Genomic DNA, 21,296 nt, shown 5'->3' with positions numbered 1-21,296 from the left:
AGGATCAGGCCCCGGCTCAAAAATCTCTTTCTAAACTGGCTGCCTGAGAAGGAATTACTGCTGCAGTTTGACCATTACCTGACCAAAGAGAATCATGGCAAGAATCAAATCTGTGAATCATGGCATTGGGGGCTAGCAAGGGGCAACTAGTATTAATGGGGTTTGTTTCCTAATTGCCCTCGTCTTACGGTTTAATACTGCTGCCCATCCCACAGCGTAAGTGTCTTCCACAATGAAATCCAGAGACTCTGGTACTTCTCCCTTTTCTGGGTTAAAACTTTGCCTAGGATTTTTTTTTTTTGGGGGGGGGGGGTGTTGAGGCAGGGAGGGGATGTTTGATAGCCCTTCTGGTCCCAAGCCCCTGTTTGTATGTAGTGTCACTTATGGCGGACAGACTTTCTCAAAGAGGAAGATTTTGCAGTGGGTCAGACACTGGTTATGCCTGATGTCCCCTGGAAGACTGTGACATAGCTAGATCCCCTCGACAGAGAATGCTTCATCCTGGGCTTTGTGATCACCATTGTCATGAGCATGGCAATCGTGGTGCTTCATGATCAAAATTTGTCTTGGATGAAGTTGGGGCTTGATACATTAATTGCTCAGAAAAAGCTTTGAGTCCCCATTCTCTTATACTACAAAGAATATAAAGTAAACACCGCAAAACCTCTCATTGCTGGCACCAATCCTATAGCCCTAATATCAAGTACATGATTCATTACATCCTTCACTTTCTGGTGCCTGACAGAGTTTTGATCTGGCTGAAATTACAAACTTGTCCCTGGGGTTTCTGAGTAACTTGATAGCATAACCCTCTCTTCTTGTCTCCACTTTTCACTTGCCTTAGGAGACTCTCTCCCACAAAGGAGCAAATATCTCAAGTTTCCCCTGGAAATATGTCTTCTTGGACTTGGTACAGTCCAACATCAAGCAGTGGACCTCTGGCCAATAGGCCTTCCAGAAGAATCCAGTCTGGAATTTGTCTAATTCCAACAAATCCACAATCGACCTCACTTTTCTTACCTGAAGTCTCTTTGCCGTCCTCTGTGGGTATGTCTACACAGCAATGTAAGCCCAGGGTTAGTGGGACTTGAGGCAGCTGACGCATGTTAGAGAACCCAAGACTTGAGGGTCTACACTGATTGCTAACCCTATGTTAAGAATTTTCTAATCCAAGCTCGAACCTGGGACTCTGGTGTCTACACAGAGACCGAGTCAAGCCAACCATATCCCACACTCCTTAGTGCCCTCCCAAAATGTGGCCCCAGAAAATTCTTAACATAGGGTTAGCAATCAGTGTAGACACTCAAGCCCTGGGTTCTCTAACATGCGTCAGCTGCCTCAAGTCCCACAAACTTTGGTGTTACATTGCAGTAGGGATATACCATGTATAGTTCATGTTTCTGAAATGAGGATTTAGCTCTTGTTGAACTGATCTGAAGGAAGAAACTTCTTTCCCTTCTCTTTTGACTGTGCTACTACTATATTCATGTCTGAGGCATTTATCTCTTCAGTATCTGGAAGAGATCATAGCATGCTTTGGCTGCAAGTCCCCCTTCCACAGAGCAAGCCAAAGATGTATTTTTGTAGCCACACTAAAGACTATGGATTGTGCTGCATGAGGGTATCCAGAGATAGGAAAAAGAGGCTGCCAGAGAAATCTTGTTCAGAGTGGATTTCAGACTGCTTCAGTTAATCTGCCCATAACTTGTCCAAACAGGAGAGAGCATCAGAGGACCTTTAAGACCGAGGTAGAGGCCCAAAAATCCTTTCTAAAGATTATTCAAATTATTATTTTGGTAAAAATTCTATCAGAAGGAATCTTTGCATCTTTGATGCAGAAGAATGGCCACCTTTAGCAGGATATGTTTCTTTTGATTTCTCTGGATCTGTATGTCGAGAAATGTGAGTTTACTTGGAAACTCTCATACAGACCTAAACACATCTTCAAAAGGTAGGATGGTAAGATAACAGAATTTTGTGTTGAGCTGGGAAATACTCCCAAGAGGCTTTTTTAAGACTTTTCTTGATCCACTGCTTTCTGAGCTTGCTGAACCATTCTATAGCAGACACAACTTTGTCTGACATATGTTCAAAAAGGTGTGGGGGGACGAGGGGGAGAGGAGCCAGAGTTTCTTCTAAGTGTGCATGATGCAAGTCTGATCATTCTCCAGAGAGGAATGTCTTTTTCATTATTATATTTAGGCTCCTATTTGCACCTTTGAACTATTTTATGTAAGGAGTCAGGTGAGGAAAGAGGAGGAAAGTCAAGAGACTTGCTTTGCTTTTCCCTTTCTTCCTGGGATTTTTTTCCTTGATGAAGAATTCCCCTTTTCACTCAGCAGAGGTTCCATCAGATTATAATCTAAACTGCAAAACAACCTGGGGCACGTTTATGTTCAGACACTTTACACCTTCACTTTGAGCCTTCTTAGTTGAACTTATCGCTTTAGAATCAATTTTTTCTTGGCTTTGACGGAAAGCTAAGGGGAATCATGATTAGAACTCTCAAACAGGAGATGTTCTTAGCTAACCTCTCAGGGACAAAGACCTCTGGAACCTACTGCTACCCATTCTGGGTGTCTGATTCCTGACAGCTAGGGAGAAATGGCAATGTCCATGGGCACGTAAGTAGCCCGATTGGCCAGGCTGAAGTACAGCTATTTCAGGACCTCGGGGGGTTCTCCTGATAACAGAGAGGGGAGAGTGTCCCTGGCTACTGGCAATGTTAGGGGGGGTGACTGGTCACTCCCCCCAAACCTAGATTCAGCTGATATGGCACTGCTGGCCTAGGCTCTGAGGTAGGTGCTGTGGGAACTGCTGGTTCTGAGCTCTAATCATAGTTGCCATGCTCCTGGCAGCTTGACCACTGCAACTCCTGCTGCTCTTGTGGGTCTGGCCACTGTCACTGCTCCGAGTGGTTCCAACACCATCTTTGCAAACAAACATCACTGCTCTTGCTGCCTCCAGTGTGAAAAGGAGCTTGGGCCCAGTCCAGTGGCTCAGCATGGACCTTTTCCCTCACAGCATCTAGGAATGCTGCTACCCTTTTCCTCAGAAGTGAGAGAAGGACCTAGCCCTTTTCAGGACTACCCTCCACTGTGCCTGAGAAGCACCTGCACATGAGGTACTCTGCACCACAAGTACCATAATTCCCACTGAGGAGAGTGGATCCCAGCATGGCTGAAAAAATTCCTAAGGTTAAGCAATTTAGGAATTATATTTTGAACATTTTATTTCTAATTAACATTTTAAAAAGTTTTAAAAGAATCCTCAAAATCCAGAAGAGAGACCCCCTTGGTCTGTCACCTGCACAGATATGGAAATGAAAAACTCAAGAATTCCAGGAACAGGTGGTTCTAGAGGAGTTTAGTGCAGGGCCGTTCCTAGCCATTTTGGTGCCCTACGCAGCCCCCTCCCTCCCCCCCGCAGGGGGCCGTATGGCACCCCAGGCCTCTGAGGGGAGGGGGGGGCCCAGCCCGATCTGCTCCCCTGGCTCCCAGCCTTGGGGGATGGGGGGGGGGGAAAACCGCCTCCTGGCCCCAGCCTGCTCCACTCTGTTCCCCTGGCTCCCAGCCTTGGGTGGTAGGGGGGAACCACCCCCCAGCACTCACTGGCGGCTAGGCATTCTTTAGACATTGTAGCACATCCCACTGGAAAATCTGTTAAGTCTCAATTGGGAGACAAAGTGATCTGACAATTTTTGCTCTCAGAATACTTACTAACAACTGTTAGCTTGCTAACCCTCTTTCCTCAAAAACATCATATGGGACCATGACAAAATATCTAGGTTCTGTCAATAATTTATATTTTATGGCAAGAGAAGAGAGATATTGATGGCCATAACTGGCACATTTGAACCTGCATGCTGACCCAGTTCTGGACACAGGATTACACCCTAGAGTTTGTATGTGAACAGCAAGCATTGCTGACAGGCTGGCCAAAGAACGGTCAGAGGAAAGAACTGTTTTAATGAGATGTTATTCACTATTCTTTTTCTCTCTGCAACTCAGAAGAAATTCCTTTATCTAGTTTATCTTAAGAGAAGTGTAAATCAACTGTTAAACTGTATCTTTTGTTTTAAATTTTGCTTTCTGTTTTAAAAACAACTTGTTTTTGTTGAGATTACAGGTGATTATTATTGTAATTTCACACAGATCTCTCTGGAGAAGAGAGATCCCCCTAGCCGCTAAAGGAAGGTGTTGAATGTTAAAGAGTTTTTGGAACATATTCCCCTCCAATCCACTTTTGGTCAAGGTGAATAGAGAGAAGTGGCCAATCCCAGTGAGTTATGTTGCTATCAGACCTCAATAGGCAAACACAAAGGACAAGCTGAAAGACCAAGCTGGAGATGTGAGCTGGTGTTGGTAACAGACATTTAAAAAGCTATTAATACTGTAATGCCAGAAAGGGCATTTGTGATCAATTAGTCTGATCTTTGGCAAAAGGCCATAGATTTTCACCAAGTGATACCTGAATCAAGCCCATTACTTCTGGCTGAGCTAAAACATGTATTTTAGAAAGACACCCAATCTTGATATAAACATTTAAAGTGATGACAAATCCACCACACCCCTTGGTAAGTTTTTCCAAACATTATTTATCCTCACTTAAAAACTGGCACTTGAATTCTAGTCTAAATTTGTCCAGCTTCTGCTTCCCTCAACTGATCTTGTTATGCCCCTTTCTGCTACATTAAAGTGCCATCTACTATCGCAGTTTTCAGAGTAGCAGCCGTGTTAGTCTGTATCCGCAAAAAGAACAGGAGTACTTGTGGCACATGCATATGATATGCATCCGAAAAAGTGGGCTGTAGTCCACGAAAGCTTATGCTCTAATAAATTTGTTAGTCTCTAAGGTGCCACAAGTACTCCTGTTCTTTTTACTATCTCAGTGTTTCTCAAACTGGAGTGACTGCTTGTGTAGGGAAGCCCCTGGTGGGCTGGGCCACTTTGTTTACCTGGCCCGTCCGCAGGTCCAGCCAATCACGGCTCCCACTGGCCGCGGTTCGCCGCTGCAGGTCAATGGGGGCTGCTGGAAACGGCAGCCAGTAAGTCCCTCAGCCCGCGCCGCTTCCAGCAGCTCCCATTGGCCTGGAGCAGTGAACCACGGCCAGGGGCTTTCCCTACACAAGCGGCGACCCCAGTTTGAGAAACACTGTACTATCTGAAATGTTTTCCAAGTGCAGGTACTTATAAACTTCGATCCAATAACCTCTTGAATGTTTCTTTGACAAGCTAAATAGATTTTGCTGATTAGTCTCATTGTAAGGCAGGTTTTCCAGACTGTACATTATTCTTGTCTCTCTTTTCTGAATCCTTTCCAATTTTCAGCATCCTGTTTTGAAGTGTTGACAGTAGAACTAGACACAGTATTCCAGTAATGGTTCACTAATACTGTATATAGTAGTAATACCGCCAACCTACTTCTAACCAATATTTTCCTGTTTATGCATACAAGAATCACATTTGCTCTCTTAACCACTGCACCATGTGCTCATGTTTAGATGGTTTATCCACCATGACCTAAAAGTCCTTTTCTGAGTCACTGCTTTCCAAAACACAGTCTCCCATCTTGTCAGTGTGACCTACATTCTTTGTTTCTAGATGTACAACCTTGTATTTAACTATTAAAATTCAGGTTTAAGTAAGACTAGCTTACAGTGTGAATCAGATGGCTCTCTAACACTGAAGACAGCTACCACTCCACTAATTTGTGTCATCTGCAATGTTACCAACAATATTGTTTTCTTCCAGATCATTGGTAAATATATTGAACATCAATGAGGCATGGGTGATGTTGGTGGCCTGTGAAATGAAGGAGACCAGACTAGAAGATCTGGTGGTCCCTTCTGCCCTTAAATTCTTACTAGAATCTCTTCCACTGGATGATTCCGCATTTAAAATTATATTGAATTCTGAAATCTGTTAGTAAAGACAGTTTTTAAAATCCAGTTGATAGAGGCTACATTTATTTTGTAGAGCGCTAGTTTTTAAATTAAAGTGTCAGGATCACAATTAGGGAATCCTTGCCTTATTTTTGGAGATCCAATATCCATTTCTATGTAAACAGGAACCAGAAACCAGACATTGAGACTGAGCTCCTCTGCTGGTTTGGTTTCCAACGAAAACAAAAAAGGATGTCAGATCTACAAACATCTGTTAAATTATTTGATAAGAACTGTCAACTTTCTATAAGAACAAAAGATAAAAAGACCAGTTCTAAAATGAAAATCTATTTATTTCATAACTAAATAGGAGAAACTATTTCCAGAGAGTTGAAAACTTACCTTTTCCCCCCATAGCACTTATTAACAGTTCCTCCCGCTGAGAGCAACAGTTCGATTGTAATGTACACTGTACTTATTGGACACGCCCAGTCAGCGTTCTGTTTTTTATTAAAGTAACATTACTACAGTTAGTCAAGCATGAAGGGTTAGAGTCTGTGTTTTGAAGTATTATTTGGGCAGTCATAAGGGATAGAAACTGGAAAGGAAAGCTTAGATTCTGTGAAAGGTAATAGAGAAAAGTTTTACTCGCTCTGGGCAAATGGATTTTTTCAAGTCTTATGAGTATTCATCAACAGAAGAGATATGAATGAAAAGAAAAGCACTGTGGGAAGTTACCCGGGCCTGTTACAAGCACTGCTGGAAGTTTCCTCTGCCTATTTATTTTAACCCCTGAATGTATTTACCAATTACAGTTCAGTTGGACATTATTACATCTGGCAAAGTTCTGTGACCTATACTGAAAATATACTATATGAAATTTCTAGTAGAAAAGTAATAATATAGGGAATAATTTAAACATCATTTAGTACATTTAAAGTGTCTGTTGTTGAAGTTACATAAGAATAATAATGTTCTGGTACCCCACTGTTAAGGACACTAATCCTACAGGATGATATCAAGCGATTTTAAAAGGATGACTCAATGTTGGCACAGCTCCCTGACTCATACATAATTTCCTTTTCCTCCCCTCCCTTAAGTCAGGAAGTCTCCTAGATGCCTTTACTTTCTATAACTTGCTATGAATGTCAGGACAAATCACTTCAGTCCTATCTAGAAAACTAAAATATCCCCATAAACAAAACTTTATAAAAGCAAACAAGCTGTACAAAATGCAAACCAGTCATCTTTTATCTGATATGCCAGGGTTTAAGAAATGGTTTTCGCATTAAAAACAAAATTAAAGTGTGTATAATGTGGTAACACTGTTATGTGTGTTTTTAAAACAACACTCAGACTCCATATAACCCTCTAAACTTCAATAAATAAAAATATTGCCTTTCAGAATATTTTAATAGCCTAAGAACATTTCATAGCTTCTTGAGGCTTTAGAAAAAGTTAGTGAGGTACAGTATGGTATAAAATGTCTGTCTAGTTTAAAATGGTATCGTCAACTGAACTTTGGCCCAAAATTTGAATTCTGAACAAAAAAAGTTGATAAAACTGAATTAAAAACTGTTCATACAATTTTTCTATAAATTCATTAAAAACAGCTGCTTCTGAAGTAAACCATGTGTGAAATGCCAACACTGTAGTACTTAAAAGCTGAAAGTGAAATTTACCATAAACAGAAGTAAAACAGACAGAATATCAGTTCAGTCAAAGGGGGGGAGGGATAGCTCAGTGGTTTGAGCATTGGCCTGCTAAACCCAGGGTTGTGAGTTCAATCCTTGAGGGGGCCACTTGGGAATCTGGGGCAAAATCAGTACTTGGTCCTGCTAGTGAAGGCAGGGGGCTGGACTTGATGACCTTTCAAGGTCCCTTCCAGTTCTAGGAGATGGGATATCTCCATTATATTATTATATAGGCCCCCTCCCTTCCCCCTTGTATCTGAGAGAAGCAAAAAAGAAGCATGTAGATTTACTTCAACTTTAATAATCAATTATAAATGAAGATATTTGTTTAAATAATACATTCTAAGTTTGTTCCCCTTTAAAAATATGGAAAGAAAGGGAGGTAAAGCTTTTAAAATATTAGGTATAGTCAATGCCAAATGACACCAAGATAATCTGTGTGTTACCACAGGTAGGGCTTTATATTTCTGCCTTAGAGAAGAAAAAGTTTCCCACACTTTCAAACAGAGAGCTTTTAAAAAAAAATTTTTTTTACCTACCAGTGTATGTTGGTAGCTAAAGAAACAAATTCTATTTATATTCTAGTTCTTCTCTCTCTCTGAGTATCCTGTTTCCTTTCCCCTCCCAGCCTCACACAATCATTATTCTGGCTTTGATTTGAGATCAGTGAAGGAGCTGGGCTTTCAGGCTGCTATGTCTATGTGTTTATATTATGGCAGCCAGCATGGCGCTTTGCTCCATGCTCTAGATACTGTTTCACTGGCCTACGCAGAGTAGAAATTGAGGACCCTTCTCATTAGGGTGAACTCTGCCCACTCCTTTCACATTGCTGTAGGCCAGAGAAAGTGGCCAGTCTCAAGAGTTCCTCCTGCCCCATGTGAGCTTAATGGTGAGGATATATATAAGGTCCGCTGGTCAACATATGTGGCTCCAGCAGTGCTAGGAGAGATGAACTCTAAAGATGTTTCTTCCGTCAAAGTTCCCTTGGTCTCCAGACTTTCTGACTGAAGTGCAGAGGCAGGGATCGGGGCAGGGAGAAGGAGAAGGTAACTAGGTTCCCCAGGTACAGCAGCAGGGTGAAATCCCACTGCTCAAGGTGAAGTAGAATTGCAGGAGCAGTTGTAAAACTATACAATTCCTATGATCATCTAGTTAATCTAGGTATTATTCATAAAAAAAATCCACATTACATTTTAAAACTACATATTTTTCTTTTGACCAAACAGTACAAATTTATCTCATGAACTAGACTGTGGATTTCAGCATAAGGGAAAAAACCCACTCAGGGTGTAACTTGCATTTTCTAGTGATTTCAATGCAAAGTTCCAAATTTTGATCCCATTCTTTGTGAGCACTTTCAGTAAAAGCCGTTAAACAATTTTTCTATTAAAAAGAGAAATTCAGCTGCCAATGCGGTTAGAAAAAATTCTTGAACATGTGCAGTACCCAAGTTTTCCACCTATAAAAACTATCAATTTAGAGAAAAAGGGAGGGAATATCAACCCAATGACAGAATATTTTATTTAGCATCTACTGCTGCTGACACCACACACAAACGATTTCTATTTTTATTAATTTGACAAAAAACTATTTTAGAGGTATATTAAAATGTATCCTGCCTGAGCAACAGTATATATACAGTGGTTTGGTCAAATGAATCATATTACAAATTCCTGTGTGGAACATTTCACAAAGCCCTCAGAACTTCAAATATATAGCAACGCTGCTAAAAAAAAGTAGCAAGTCAATCTTGGCCAATTTTCTGTTTACCAATTCCATGCAATTTTGCATTTTAATTTTTAAAAACATTTTAAAAAGTGATACCAGCATCCTAAGACACATGAGCAATTCTTCAAACTGAAAAATGCTTAGACTCATTGGAGGAACAGTTAGGCAAAATGAAAATTCATTTTTGAGCTTCAGAGATGATAAAATTATAAACACCATGTTACTGAATGTATTTACATATGAATATTGCATATCTCTGTAGAAAATTTTGTGTAGGAGAGAACAAGTGTGTGCCTAGAAGGTTCCTTTAAACTATGTAAAAAAGAGGAATATCAAAATTGTACAATTTGTTGAAGTTAAAAATTGCTGTTATTGGTACCATTTAAGCTGAGCTAAGCATATATTCTATTAAAAATCTTAGCTATAATGCAAGCAAAAAAGTGTCACTTTTCCTAATAAGCGGTCGGCTACTAGCTTCTTAATATTTAAAAAAGGCAGATATTTAATGTAATTTATAAACTAAAATTGAGTTATATTTCAAGATACGTTAAACTGCATTTGTACAGTACTTCACAAATATCAAAAGCTAACTACTAAGTATCAAGTTTAAAACAAAACTGGAATTTGACCCAGAAAATTTTAAAATATGTAGTTAAGTCAAAAATATTCCTGAAGAAATGCTACTCCGAACATAAGTTTAACAGAAAATGAAGGTTTCCACTACATTTTAAAAAATATATGAACTGAATACATAAATAATGAATTTAGATACATCAGAAGTTTACGAGTTAGTTCATACATATAGTTCACAGAGCAGTAAATATCACAATCCACCTTAAAAATTATCAGTTTAACTACAGTTTGCACAATGCAAAAAACTTTTGTTTAATTCTTTTAAATTAGAAACCAAACTTACCCGAATAGAGCGAATACGTAGAGCCAGAAACTTAAACATGGCTAAGAAACCATGATGTTTAAATTTTCTGACTGAGTGATCGTAAATTTAACAGGGAAGACCAAACCCTAATGTTCTTGCTGCTACTAGCTGTTCCGGCAATTAGAAAATTTCCTGTCAGGCAAGTCAGATACTGTTAGAAAAACGAGGCCTGATTTCCCCTTCTCTCCCCACCCCTGGTGGTAAAGTAAGAAAAAAATGGAAGGCAGTAGTATTCATGTAGCTAATAGTGTGGAGATCAGCACAGGAAGCCTACTAAGCAGACTGATAGCAAAATGATGTTGCAGAAGTAAAGATGTTATTTATTCCTGGTCCCCCCGCCCTCCCCCCACAAAAAAGATGAGCATCTGTCTCAAAAAAATAAAGCTGCTAAACAACATACTAACTGTTAAGCCAAACAGGAATACTAATTTAAATTTATCGTATGATATCTGTATTTTATATGAGTTTGTGTCTGAACAGACAAGTAAGGAGTATTTTAAAGGCATAGTAAATCAATATTTTTTAGCTTCCTTTCCAAGGAAATGCAGTGTGCTTATACAGTTTATTTATATTCATTTACTTATGCATGCAAAGGGTTGGAGAAGGAAATTCATCCAGGTGAGGAGGGCCATGTGCAAAGGCCCTCTGCACCATGTAAGTGCTATGTAGGGGCTGCACAGTCATGCACTGGACCCCGTCCACTCTCTACATGTTGCAGAAAAGGTCTTTGTACCACCACTATCCAGAAGACAACACTGGGGTCAGGCCAGGGGTAGGGCTGCATGTACTCATTTATTTGAATCTAATGACCCAATGCAATTGGCTGGCTTATGCACAAACTTTATCCTTTAAAGAGAATATCATGCAGTTTTTACTATTTAACTGGTTTAAAATATTTTTTTAAAACTACTCTCTCGACATCTGGCCTAGCAGCTATGTCTAAGGCATAGTGCTTGATAAAAGCCAGTAAGTTACTCCACATTTGCCTTGCAGGTCTCCGATATTAGCACATCTGAATCAGACAGAAGGAGTCGCTTGAGTTCTGGTGGAGCAAGCACTGATGTTCAGTACCAGCCAACTAATAAGACAAAGATGCATTGCATGATCCTGTCACAGTCTCGATGCTCTGAAACCGCTCTGAATGAAGTCAGGCAGGACTCTAGTGTAGTGTCTCCGCCCTGAGGACACACTCTCACCAGGGCAAAAAGCCTCCTTGGCTTCAGCGCTTCCTGTATCTGACCTCAGATCACTCAGCAGCACCCAGTTCACACCATGAGCTTCCCACAGTGAGTCCACCTGGAAGGGACACCTGGGAAAGAGTTACACACACCAAAGAGGCCATCCACGCCAACTTTGCAGTTGGCAGTGACTCTCAGCCAGTGTTGTAAAACAGAAGAGTTTATTAGTCAACGGGATCACAGTGTAGAACAGAGCTTATTAGCACAGAAATCAGGAACATTCAGCAAAGTCCACCTTGGGGGGAATCCAGACCCTAGAGCTCTCCCTGAGTCCCAAACCAGGAGACTGCCTAGCTTCCTGCAGTCAGCCTCAATCAGGACCTGCTGCCGCACCTCCTTCCTTTGTCTCTTTTCCGGGCAAACAAGTCACCTGGCCTGCACCTCTCATTTTGTTCTCCAACACTTCTGGCTAATTCTTGCAGAGGAGGAGGGCCCACAATCAGTTGCCAGGATACAGTGTCGGCCATTCTCTGTGCCCAGGCAATCATCAGTCATGCCTGCCCTCTAGGGGTCTCTGCAACGATCACAGGCTCATATCCCACCACCAACGTAGGGGAAACTGAGGTACACACATAGTATTCAGATAAAGCATTAAGAACATTCCCACTTCGTCACAGATCCATTTTGAGGCTCTTATGAATGCCCTAGTTTAGCCAGAAAGAGACAGTGCAACAGGTTTGTCCTTACAATTAAGTATGGTTAATACAGCCAAAGCAGCAAGATACAATTAAGCAGAGATGTAAGGATTTCCATCTGCTGGTTTACAGGCTTTTTAATACAAGTATTTGACTTTTCATGCTGCGCTCAAAGTCTAAATTTATTACTAGGATCTGAGGAGCTGTTTGCACATCTTAAAAAGATAATAAAAGCACAAAAAGAACCAGTGATGCTACCTTTCATAGGAGTATTAGGATGCATCAGTGAGATGAAATTTGCTGCAATACTACTTTACTTTCATACCTGTCATTAATATGTCTGACACACATAAGTATACCTAGAGAGCTATTCTAGAACTACAATACTATGATATTAAATACTAAATATAGTCTTCCCCAAAAAGAAGGATTACTTACCTGTACAGTAACTGGAGTTTTTAGATGTTTTAACCCTATGGCTGCTCCACTATAGGACGTGCTAATATCTGTTCCCAGGCACTCTTGATTGGAGATTTTAGCCAGTAGTGTCTACAGGTCTGTGGCTGCACCCTACACCCTCTTGTGCTCTGGTTGGAGGGTATACTGGAAGAGGAGGACCAGCCATTTCTCCAGTTCCCTCTCAACTATGAAGTCCGAAGAGACTCCGCAACAGAAGGGAAGGAGAGTAGGTGCTGGAGCACCCTCACGGACAAAAGATCTCTTAGAACATCTCTAACATCTAGAACTTCAGTTACTATACAGTTAAGTAACCTCTCTTCCTTCTTTGAGTTATGGTTCCTCTGGGCGCCCCACCATAGGAAACCCCAAGCAGTAACTTCATTTGGATGCAGGTACTGAGGAGACAGATCCAGCAGAGAACTGAGAACAATGTCACCAAAGGCCATATGCCTCCTAGAAGCAGGTATGATAGTGCAGTGACTGAAGAATGTGTGAACAGAGTACCAAGTCACATCCCTGCAAATGTCCATAATGTATACATCTCTAAGTAGGACTATCAAGATGATTGGCCCTGGTGTAATGTGCAGTCACTCTAGGAAGGAGATGCACCTCAAAAATCTTTGTAATAAGCTTGAATACACATTGAAACGCACTTAAAGTCTGAGTAGAAGTCAGCTGTCTTGTCATTCTCTCAGTGAAGGAGATGAGTCTGGGGGAAGCCCTGAGAGGCCCAGTTCTCTTGAAATAGAAGGCAAGGGTCCTTCTTAAGACCAGGGAATGGAGCCTAGGCTCCTCCCTCAAAGGATGAGGCTTGGGGTAAAATACTGGTAATCAAATGTCCTGATGATATGGATTTCTGAGGCGACCTTAGGTAGGAAACAAGAATGGGGGCACCAGGTCACCCACAGTATAAAGTCATATGAGGAAAGTCAGCCATGAGTGTCCCATGGGAGAGGAATGTGGATTGTACCAGGGGGCCTAAAACAGAGGTCCATGGGAATCTGGGAATGCACCAAGGATGATGGGGAAGTATGGTCTGTGCGCTCCATGCGTATTCAAGCTGAGGATGGTACTAAGATGGTGCAGAAGTACGGTCAAGGGCATTTTTGTGCCTGCAACTCAAAGAAGGCAATTCCAGAGCATGGGCTGAAGAAGGCTTCTTAGAGAAGTCCCTGCTCCCAAAGGAGTCCTTATGTTTGGAGGTCTTCACTTCCGGTACCAACGATGGGGCTGATCAGGTTGATTTGCTAAAAGACTTCTCATCGTGGGGTATACTAGACGTCTTCCTGATGGGTACCGGCATCTCAGTACCAGGGCCTGCAGAAGCCTCAGCAGTACCCATACCAGGATGCAAAGGTCTCCTAGTTTCCTGGCCTCAGAGATGATTTTCCCTTTCTTTTCAATTTTCTGGCAAATGTGCTTTTTCCCTTTTAGAGTGCTTCCCTTCCAAAGCTTCTCCATGGGTTTTGCTCACAGATGTATTGGTGGGAGACCTCCTTCAACTTATCTTCCCTCATCATGTGAGATCTGCTCTTAAAGCTGGCACACATCTTGCACTTAGATGGGATGGGGGACTCTTCAAGGCAACTGGAATGCCCTTTGCTGAGGGAGAAAGACCTGTGACAAGTCTGGCAGGGTTTGAAACTAAAACAATAAAGACAAAAATACATAAAATACTAGAAAAAAGGCAGCAGCCAAGAAGCTAACATCGGACACCGCTCTCGAGCAGAGGGCAGTTGAGAAGGAATTGGAGTGGTGGCAGAGCATGAGGGTGTGCAGGATGCAGGACCTACAGACACTGATGACTAAAATCTCCAATCAGGAGTGCATGGATGCATTCACATCCTACAGTGGAGCACTTATAGGGACAAGAAGTCGAAGAACTAACTTTTCCCTATTCTGCCTAATGAGTAGGAAATTAGATCAGTGTCATGGTGTACCACCAACTGTATTTTTGTAAGAACAAGATAAATAAACAGTGTAAAAAAAATCAACACAATTCATCCTGGTTATGCTAAAGGTGTGTTGCCTTGGACTATATTTGTCTTCCAAATTTACCATATTATAGAGGACTAACAAGGTGTAATACCTCTTAAAACTACCCTTTGGAAAAAAAATATTCTTGATTTTTTACTAGATTTAAATTGTAAAGAATTTGCCATCAAAATAGTACTGGGCTCTTAACATGTATGAACTACCATATTCGCTGAATAGTCTTGTATTTTTCTAATCTTAGGCCAGGTCTACGCTGGGGGGGATCGATCTAAGGGCTGGTCCACACTAACCCCCCACTTCAAACTCAGATACGCAACTTTAGCTATGTTATTCATGTAGCTGAAGTCAAAGTACCTTAGTTCGAACTTACCGCGGGTCCACATGCGGCAGGCAGGCTCCCCCATCGACTCCACGTACTCCTCTCGCTGAACAGGAGTACCAGCGTCAACGGCGAGCACTTCCGGGATCGATCCCAGAAGATCGATTGCTTACTGCCGGACCCGGAGGTAAGTATAGACGTACCCTAAGATACGCAACTTCAGCTACGAGAATAGCATAGCTGAAGTCGACGTATCTTCAATCGACTTAGAATTACTCACTTTGCGTCCTCGCAGCGCGGGACCGACAGCTGCAGCTCCCCCATCAACTTTGCTTCCGCCTTTCGCCGAGCTGGAGTTTAGCAGTAGACAGGAGAGCGATCAGGGATCGATTTATCACGTCTACACTACACGCGATAAATCGATCCCCGATAGATCGATCGCTACCCGCCGATCCGGCGGGTAGTGTAAACAAACCCGTAGTATTGACTTATTTAACTCTCTCCAGTAGAAGGGATGTCAGGCCCAGGCCTACTGAGAGGTCACCCAGTACTGCATATTGTTTTGGTGTCAAGGTGGTCAGTACCAATGCATTGGGTACAGTAACTCCTTGCTTATCATTGCAGTTATGTTCCTGAAAAAATGTTACTTTAAGCGAAACGATGTTAAGCAAATCCAATTTCCCCATAAGCATTAATGTAAATGGGGGGGGGGGGGGGGGGGGGGGGGGGGGAGGGTTAGGTTCCAGGAAATTTTTTTTTGCCAAAAGACTAAAGTCTTTTCTCTGGTGAAATTCTCCCTTATAACGTGTGTGTATACACACACACACACACACACACACACACACACACACACACAGTATAAGTTTTAAACAATTTAATAGTGTACACAGCAATGATGATTGTGAAGCTTGGCTGAGATGGTGAAGTCAGAGGGTGGAATATTTTCCAGGGAATGCTTTACTGATAAATGATGAACTAGCACTCAGCTGAACCCTCAAGGGTTAACACGTTGTTGTTAATGTAGCCTCACACTCTACAAGGCAGCACGAATGGAGGGAGGGGAAACAGCATGGCAGAGAGAGACAGAGACACACACCTTGTGTGAGAGAGACACACGCGTTGCCCCTTTAAGTACGCTGACCCCACTCTAAGTACATTGCCTTTTTAATTAGATCAGTAAGTTGAGACAGCAGCTGCTGCCAGCAAGCTCCCTCCATCCTGAGCCCTGTTCTGTCCCGTCCCCCTGCTCTGTGGAGATGGGGTGCAGGGGCCGGGGTGCAGGGGGACACTGACATTAGCACCTCTCTTCCCCGCCCCCCCCCTTGCACAGCAAGCAGGAAGCTCCCTGGAGCAGCTCACAGCAGTGGGGGGAGGGACAGCTAAACTTCCAGGCAATTGCTAGCCTGCTGGGCAGCTGCCGCACAGGGAACGTAGGGGAACGGGGAGCTGATAGGGGGGCTCCCAGTCCACCCTGGTTCCAAGCCCCCACCAGCTAGCTCCAACAGGCTGCTCTTTCTGCAAGCAGTGGACAAAGTAGGGGACTGCCAAACAACGTTATAAGGGAGAACTGCGCAACTTTAAACAAGCATGTTCTCTAATTGATCAGGAACAAAACAACATTAACCGGGATGACTTTAAGTGAGGAGTTACTGTACCATAAAGCTAGTTAGTACCAAGGTTAGTTAATGCTGAGAATGCAGTTGGTGCAAAGGCACCAGGTACCAAGTCACTGGTGCTGGGGTTGGTGCTGAGGGGCTGATATCATGGGCAGCACTGTCCTTAGATGAAGAGAGTACTGAGTGAGCTACTGTAAAGGTCAGTAACAGAGTATATGTATGGGGCTTCTCAATCTTAAGACCTTTCACTGAGTTTGCACAAGTCAAGTTGATTCTTCTGCCTCTTGCTAGGTTCCCTTCCATGGCATTTAAGTATAAGCATGCCTTTGGAGCAGTGCTCCTTTCTCCCTTTAACAAATGTTAATACTGACATAGTGGTAAATGAATGAGGCCTCCGAGACGAAGCGGTCCAGAAGCTCGGGGGTGTCACAGCTCACCAGGTCATAGATAGATCAACTAGCTTGCATGTTGAGGCTCTCCAAAGATCTCCATTACTTTGCAGCTTGCATTGATTTCTCCAGCAGGAAAAGTTTCAGCCTCATTGCCCTTGTTCTCTGGGTGGGCTTGGAGAAAGACCACCACACAAAACATCCAATAATGTGTCCTTCCCCACAACATATCAGGCACTAAGAGTGACAATTTTTGATGGGTAAGGAAATGTCACATGAGAGATATCTTAAATCCTGGTTTCTTGGCTTCTGCCATGATCCCAGTGCCCCTGAATGACGGAGGAAGAGGGTGGCTAGGCTAACAGAAACTTATTGTCTAAATATGCTAAATAAATAAATAAAGTTGTACAGGCCAATGGGCAAAAAGAAACTTAATTATGTTAACTAATACCAATACAACTAATAACCAAGATAACCTAATTGCATGGTGCACAAGGTAAGGGAACACGGCCAATGGTTTGATCTCACAGCCAAGGCAGTAAGAACTGAGAGGTGGCTGGGCCTGCTCTATCTTTTATGCCCCCAGGTGGGGCTGCAAAGGCACTTGAATGCAAACAAGGCCTGATGGTCACTTCTAGCCAAAAATAATCTGATCTCACATGCACATGTACATCAGTGGAATTTGTGCAGACCATCACTTGAATTTTTTGTTCACAATCTGGATATTAGCTGACGCTGTAATCTGCAGAGCGCCTACTAGCTCAATGTCCATCTCTGCAACTTACTGACACCATCAACATTCTTAACTACTGCACTGATAATCATTTTAGCAGAAAACAGCTGTTGTGCTTTATTCACTGACACTGGGTATAATGAGTGCTGTATGGTGGATAGTTTTCAGAATTTCTGGGGTGACGGGTGAATTCCTGTATTCTATCTCCCTTTCTAAAGTCAACGTCACCTTTTCCTCTGTCCAAAAGGGGGGGGGGGAAAGAAATGCATCCCTTCCCTATTACCAAAAGCCACCTAGTACCAAATGCCACCTCTGTGCCCTTCCCAGTTGTCAGAGCAACTGGTTTTCCCCTGACTTTTACAAGATACAGCTTTGTGCCTTCCATAGAGAAACATGCATCACACTAAAAATATTGTGAGCACTGTACAACAAGCTGAATTTAGTACTGAAATAAACACAAGGGATACTGTACTGAACCAGTGGGTCAGCAAGGAAGAGAGCTTTTCCTCAAAAATATAGATCCATGATAAACAATTTAGGTCTAATGAACACAGGGCTTACACTATGAGAGTTATAGCCAGCTATTAGTCTTTGAGTGACCTATAACAATGTACCACAAAATAAAGCTATACATGCTTATGTTTGAAATCTTTTACTTACAGTTTGCTGATTAATCTCTTCTTCTCCCATAGGTTCATCCATAATTTGCTGCCCATTCTACAATAAACATAGCAAATAGACAGTAAGTTACTAAACCGGTTGAATTCAGTTAAAAAGTAGAAAAACATTTCTTTGGGTGCTTACATGACTCCCATCACTACAGCATTATGAGCACGTTTGTCTCTAAAACCCAGAAAAGTTCAATTGTGTGATACAAGATGATCCCCTTCCAAAAGGTAAGCATATTGTGGACAGCACAGAGCAACATCCAAACTTCAATCCCCATATAGTATACCACTAGTCCAAATGAGTCCCACAATGGGAGTTATTCAACAGAAATATAACTCTTTTTCCCCAAGACCAACGACATGTACCAAACCATTATCATCACGGTCAAAAATTCCATAAAACAACAAATTATTGTTGCAGTTTAGATTGTAGTAATAAAAAGCCATAAGCAGGAATGGATAAATTCATTTTTTTTTTAATGGGACAATGATGGTCAGGCTTGAAGGTCATGGCCCTACTTATTAACACTTCACACTTTCAAGAGCATACGCAACCAATTTATCTCCTCTCTTTATATTAAGTGCAACATAGTTCTCATTATACTGCTGCTCATCTTGGTCACTGGACGTAGTTAGAAAGGGGTTGATTCATTATTTTCAGTTCTCTTGTAGACAGACAGCTCTAGTGTCTCTGTTACTTATGAAGCAGCAATAGATTGAAACTAAAAATGATTCTGTTGTTCAGAACTCTTTGACCAGCTGCAAAACCATCAAAAACATGTTATTTTATGCTGCTGGAGAAAGCCCAAAGCAGAACCAGGTATTGGAGTTAAAGTGTGATAACTAACATACCCCCTGCAAAAAATAATAATAATAATAATAATAATAATAATACAGGTGAAGAATGAAGTGGCAGAGATCTCCTTCCTTTCCCCAATGCCACACAGCTGCCAGGATGTTATGAAAAGGGAAAATGACAGCTGGGCTAGAGAAATGCTTCAAACTTTGATAGACATCTATGCCACTCAAAGGCTGAAGATATAAGCTATCAAGCAGGATCCACCGACTGCCATCTACTAGAAATTCCAGTTCTCACTGTTCTCTTTTTCATGGCTAAGTTTACCATTAGGATTATGATGCTCAACCTTACTGATGGATCCTTTGCCTTATTTGTCTAGAACTTTTTCTGGCTATTAGATATAGTCCTTTATTCATAACACAAGAACTAGGGGTCACCAAACGAAATTAATAAGCAGCGGGTTTAAAATAAACAAAACGAAGTATTTCTTCACACAATGCAGTGTCAATTTGTGGAACTCCTTGCCAAAGGATATTGTGAAGGCCAAGGCTATAACAGAAGGCCAAGACTATAACAGGGTTCAAAAAAGAACTAGATAAATTCATGCAGGATAGGTCCATCAATGGCTATTAGCCAGGATGGGCAGCAATGGTGTCCCTAGCCTCTGTTTGCCAGAAGCTAGGAATGGGCGACAGCGGATGGATCACTTGATGATTACCTGTTTTGTTCATTCCCTCTGAACCTCATGGCCACTGTTGGAAGATAAGATATTGGGCTGAATGGACCTTTGGTCTGACCCCCTTGGGCTGCCCAATCTTATGTTCCTTCAACTAGCAAGTTGTTTCAAGCATTTCCCTGGATGGAATGTCTGTTGTGAGGACAAACTGCCTCTTATGAAGTTTCCCTTCTGGATTCTAGTATTTGATTATACCAGACATAACGGGTCTGAGTCTCAGGTGACCCTCAATTCTCTTAAGTTTCCCACTACATGACTTTGGTTCAAAGACAGACACAATAGGTTGGATTTATGCCATTCTCAGCAAGGATGTGGAATGTCAAAACATGAAGCTGTGTGGATTCTATGAAATAGGTGCATCAGACTTGATAGATACCCATAGATTTCATCAATGTATTCAGAGAACATCAGTGCATTTGTTGTTTCCTAGGAGCCCTTTTCCAGTTATGTTAAGCAATTATCTGACCAAGATGATATTGGGTAAATTATCTGAGATACTCTGCTGTTAAATAAATATTCATTTGATCACACTGCTTGATAATTATTTACAAGTCATAGAATCATAGACTTTAAGGTAAGAAGGGACCATTATGATAGTCTAGTCTGACCTGCATAACGCAGGCCACAGACTCTCACCCACCCACTCCTGTATCAAACCCCTAACCTACGTCTGTGCTATTGAAGTCCTCAAATCGTGGCTTAAAGACTTCAAGGTGCAGAGAATCCTCCAGCAAGCGACCCATGCCCCACACTGCAGAAGAGGGCGAAAACCCCCCAGGGCCTCTGCCAATCTGCCCTGGAGGAAAATTCCTTCCCGACCCCAAATATGGCTATCAGCTAAACCCTGAGCATGTGGGCAAGACTCACCAGCCAGACACCAGGAAAGAATTCTCTGTAGTAACTCAGATCCCACACCATCTAACATCCCATCACAGGCCATTGGGCATATTTACTGCTAACAGTCAAAGACCAATGAATTTCCAAAATTAGGCTATCCCATCGTACCATCCCCTCCATAAACTTATCAAGTTTAGTCTTGAAGCCAGATATGTCTTTTGCCCCCACTTCTCCCCTTGGAAAGCTGTTCCAGAACTTCACTCCTCTGATGGTTAGAACCCTTTGTCTAATTACAAGTCTAAACTTCCTGATGGCCAGTTTATATCCATTTGTTCTTGTGTCCACACTGGTACTGAGCTTAAATAATTCCTCTCCCTCCCTGGTATTTATTCCTCTGATATATTTAGAGAGAACAATCGTATCTCCCCTCAGCCTTCTTTTGGTTAGGCCAAACAAGCCAAGCTTTTTGAGTCTCCTTTCATAAGACAGGTTTTCCATTCCTTGGATCATCCTAGTAGCCCTTCTCTGTACCTGTTCCAGTTTGAATTCATCCTTCTTAAACATGGGAGACCAGAACTGCACACAGTATTCCAGATGAGGTCTCGCTAGAGCCTTGTATAACAGTACTA

General features: G+C 42.1%; 1 protein-coding gene across 3 annotated transcripts in view; it reads right to left on the bottom strand.

Moving 5' to 3' along the window:
• Positions 1-21,296, bottom strand: part of RPS6KA3 (ribosomal protein S6 kinase A3) — a 128,720-nt gene that overhangs the window by 97,012 nt on the left and 10,412 nt on the right. For 2 of the 3 annotated variants that reach the window (XM_054006407.1, XM_054006417.1), the window contains exon 2: positions 18,288-18,344. In XM_054006407.1, coding sequence (XP_053862382.1) covers positions 18,288-18,344 — 57 coding nt within the window. Of the gene's footprint in view, positions 1-10,222; positions 10,277-18,287; positions 18,345-21,296 lie in introns of those variants that run through there. The other variant, XM_054006425.1, reaches the window with a different exon arrangement.

The sequence above is a fragment of the Malaclemys terrapin genome, chromosome 1 (assembly GCF_027887155.1).
Source record: "Malaclemys terrapin pileata isolate rMalTer1 chromosome 1, rMalTer1.hap1, whole genome shotgun sequence".
NCBI classification, from domain to species: domain Eukaryota; kingdom Metazoa; phylum Chordata; order Testudines; family Emydidae; genus Malaclemys; species Malaclemys terrapin.
This window is presented reverse-complemented; position numbering and strand designations above follow the sequence as displayed.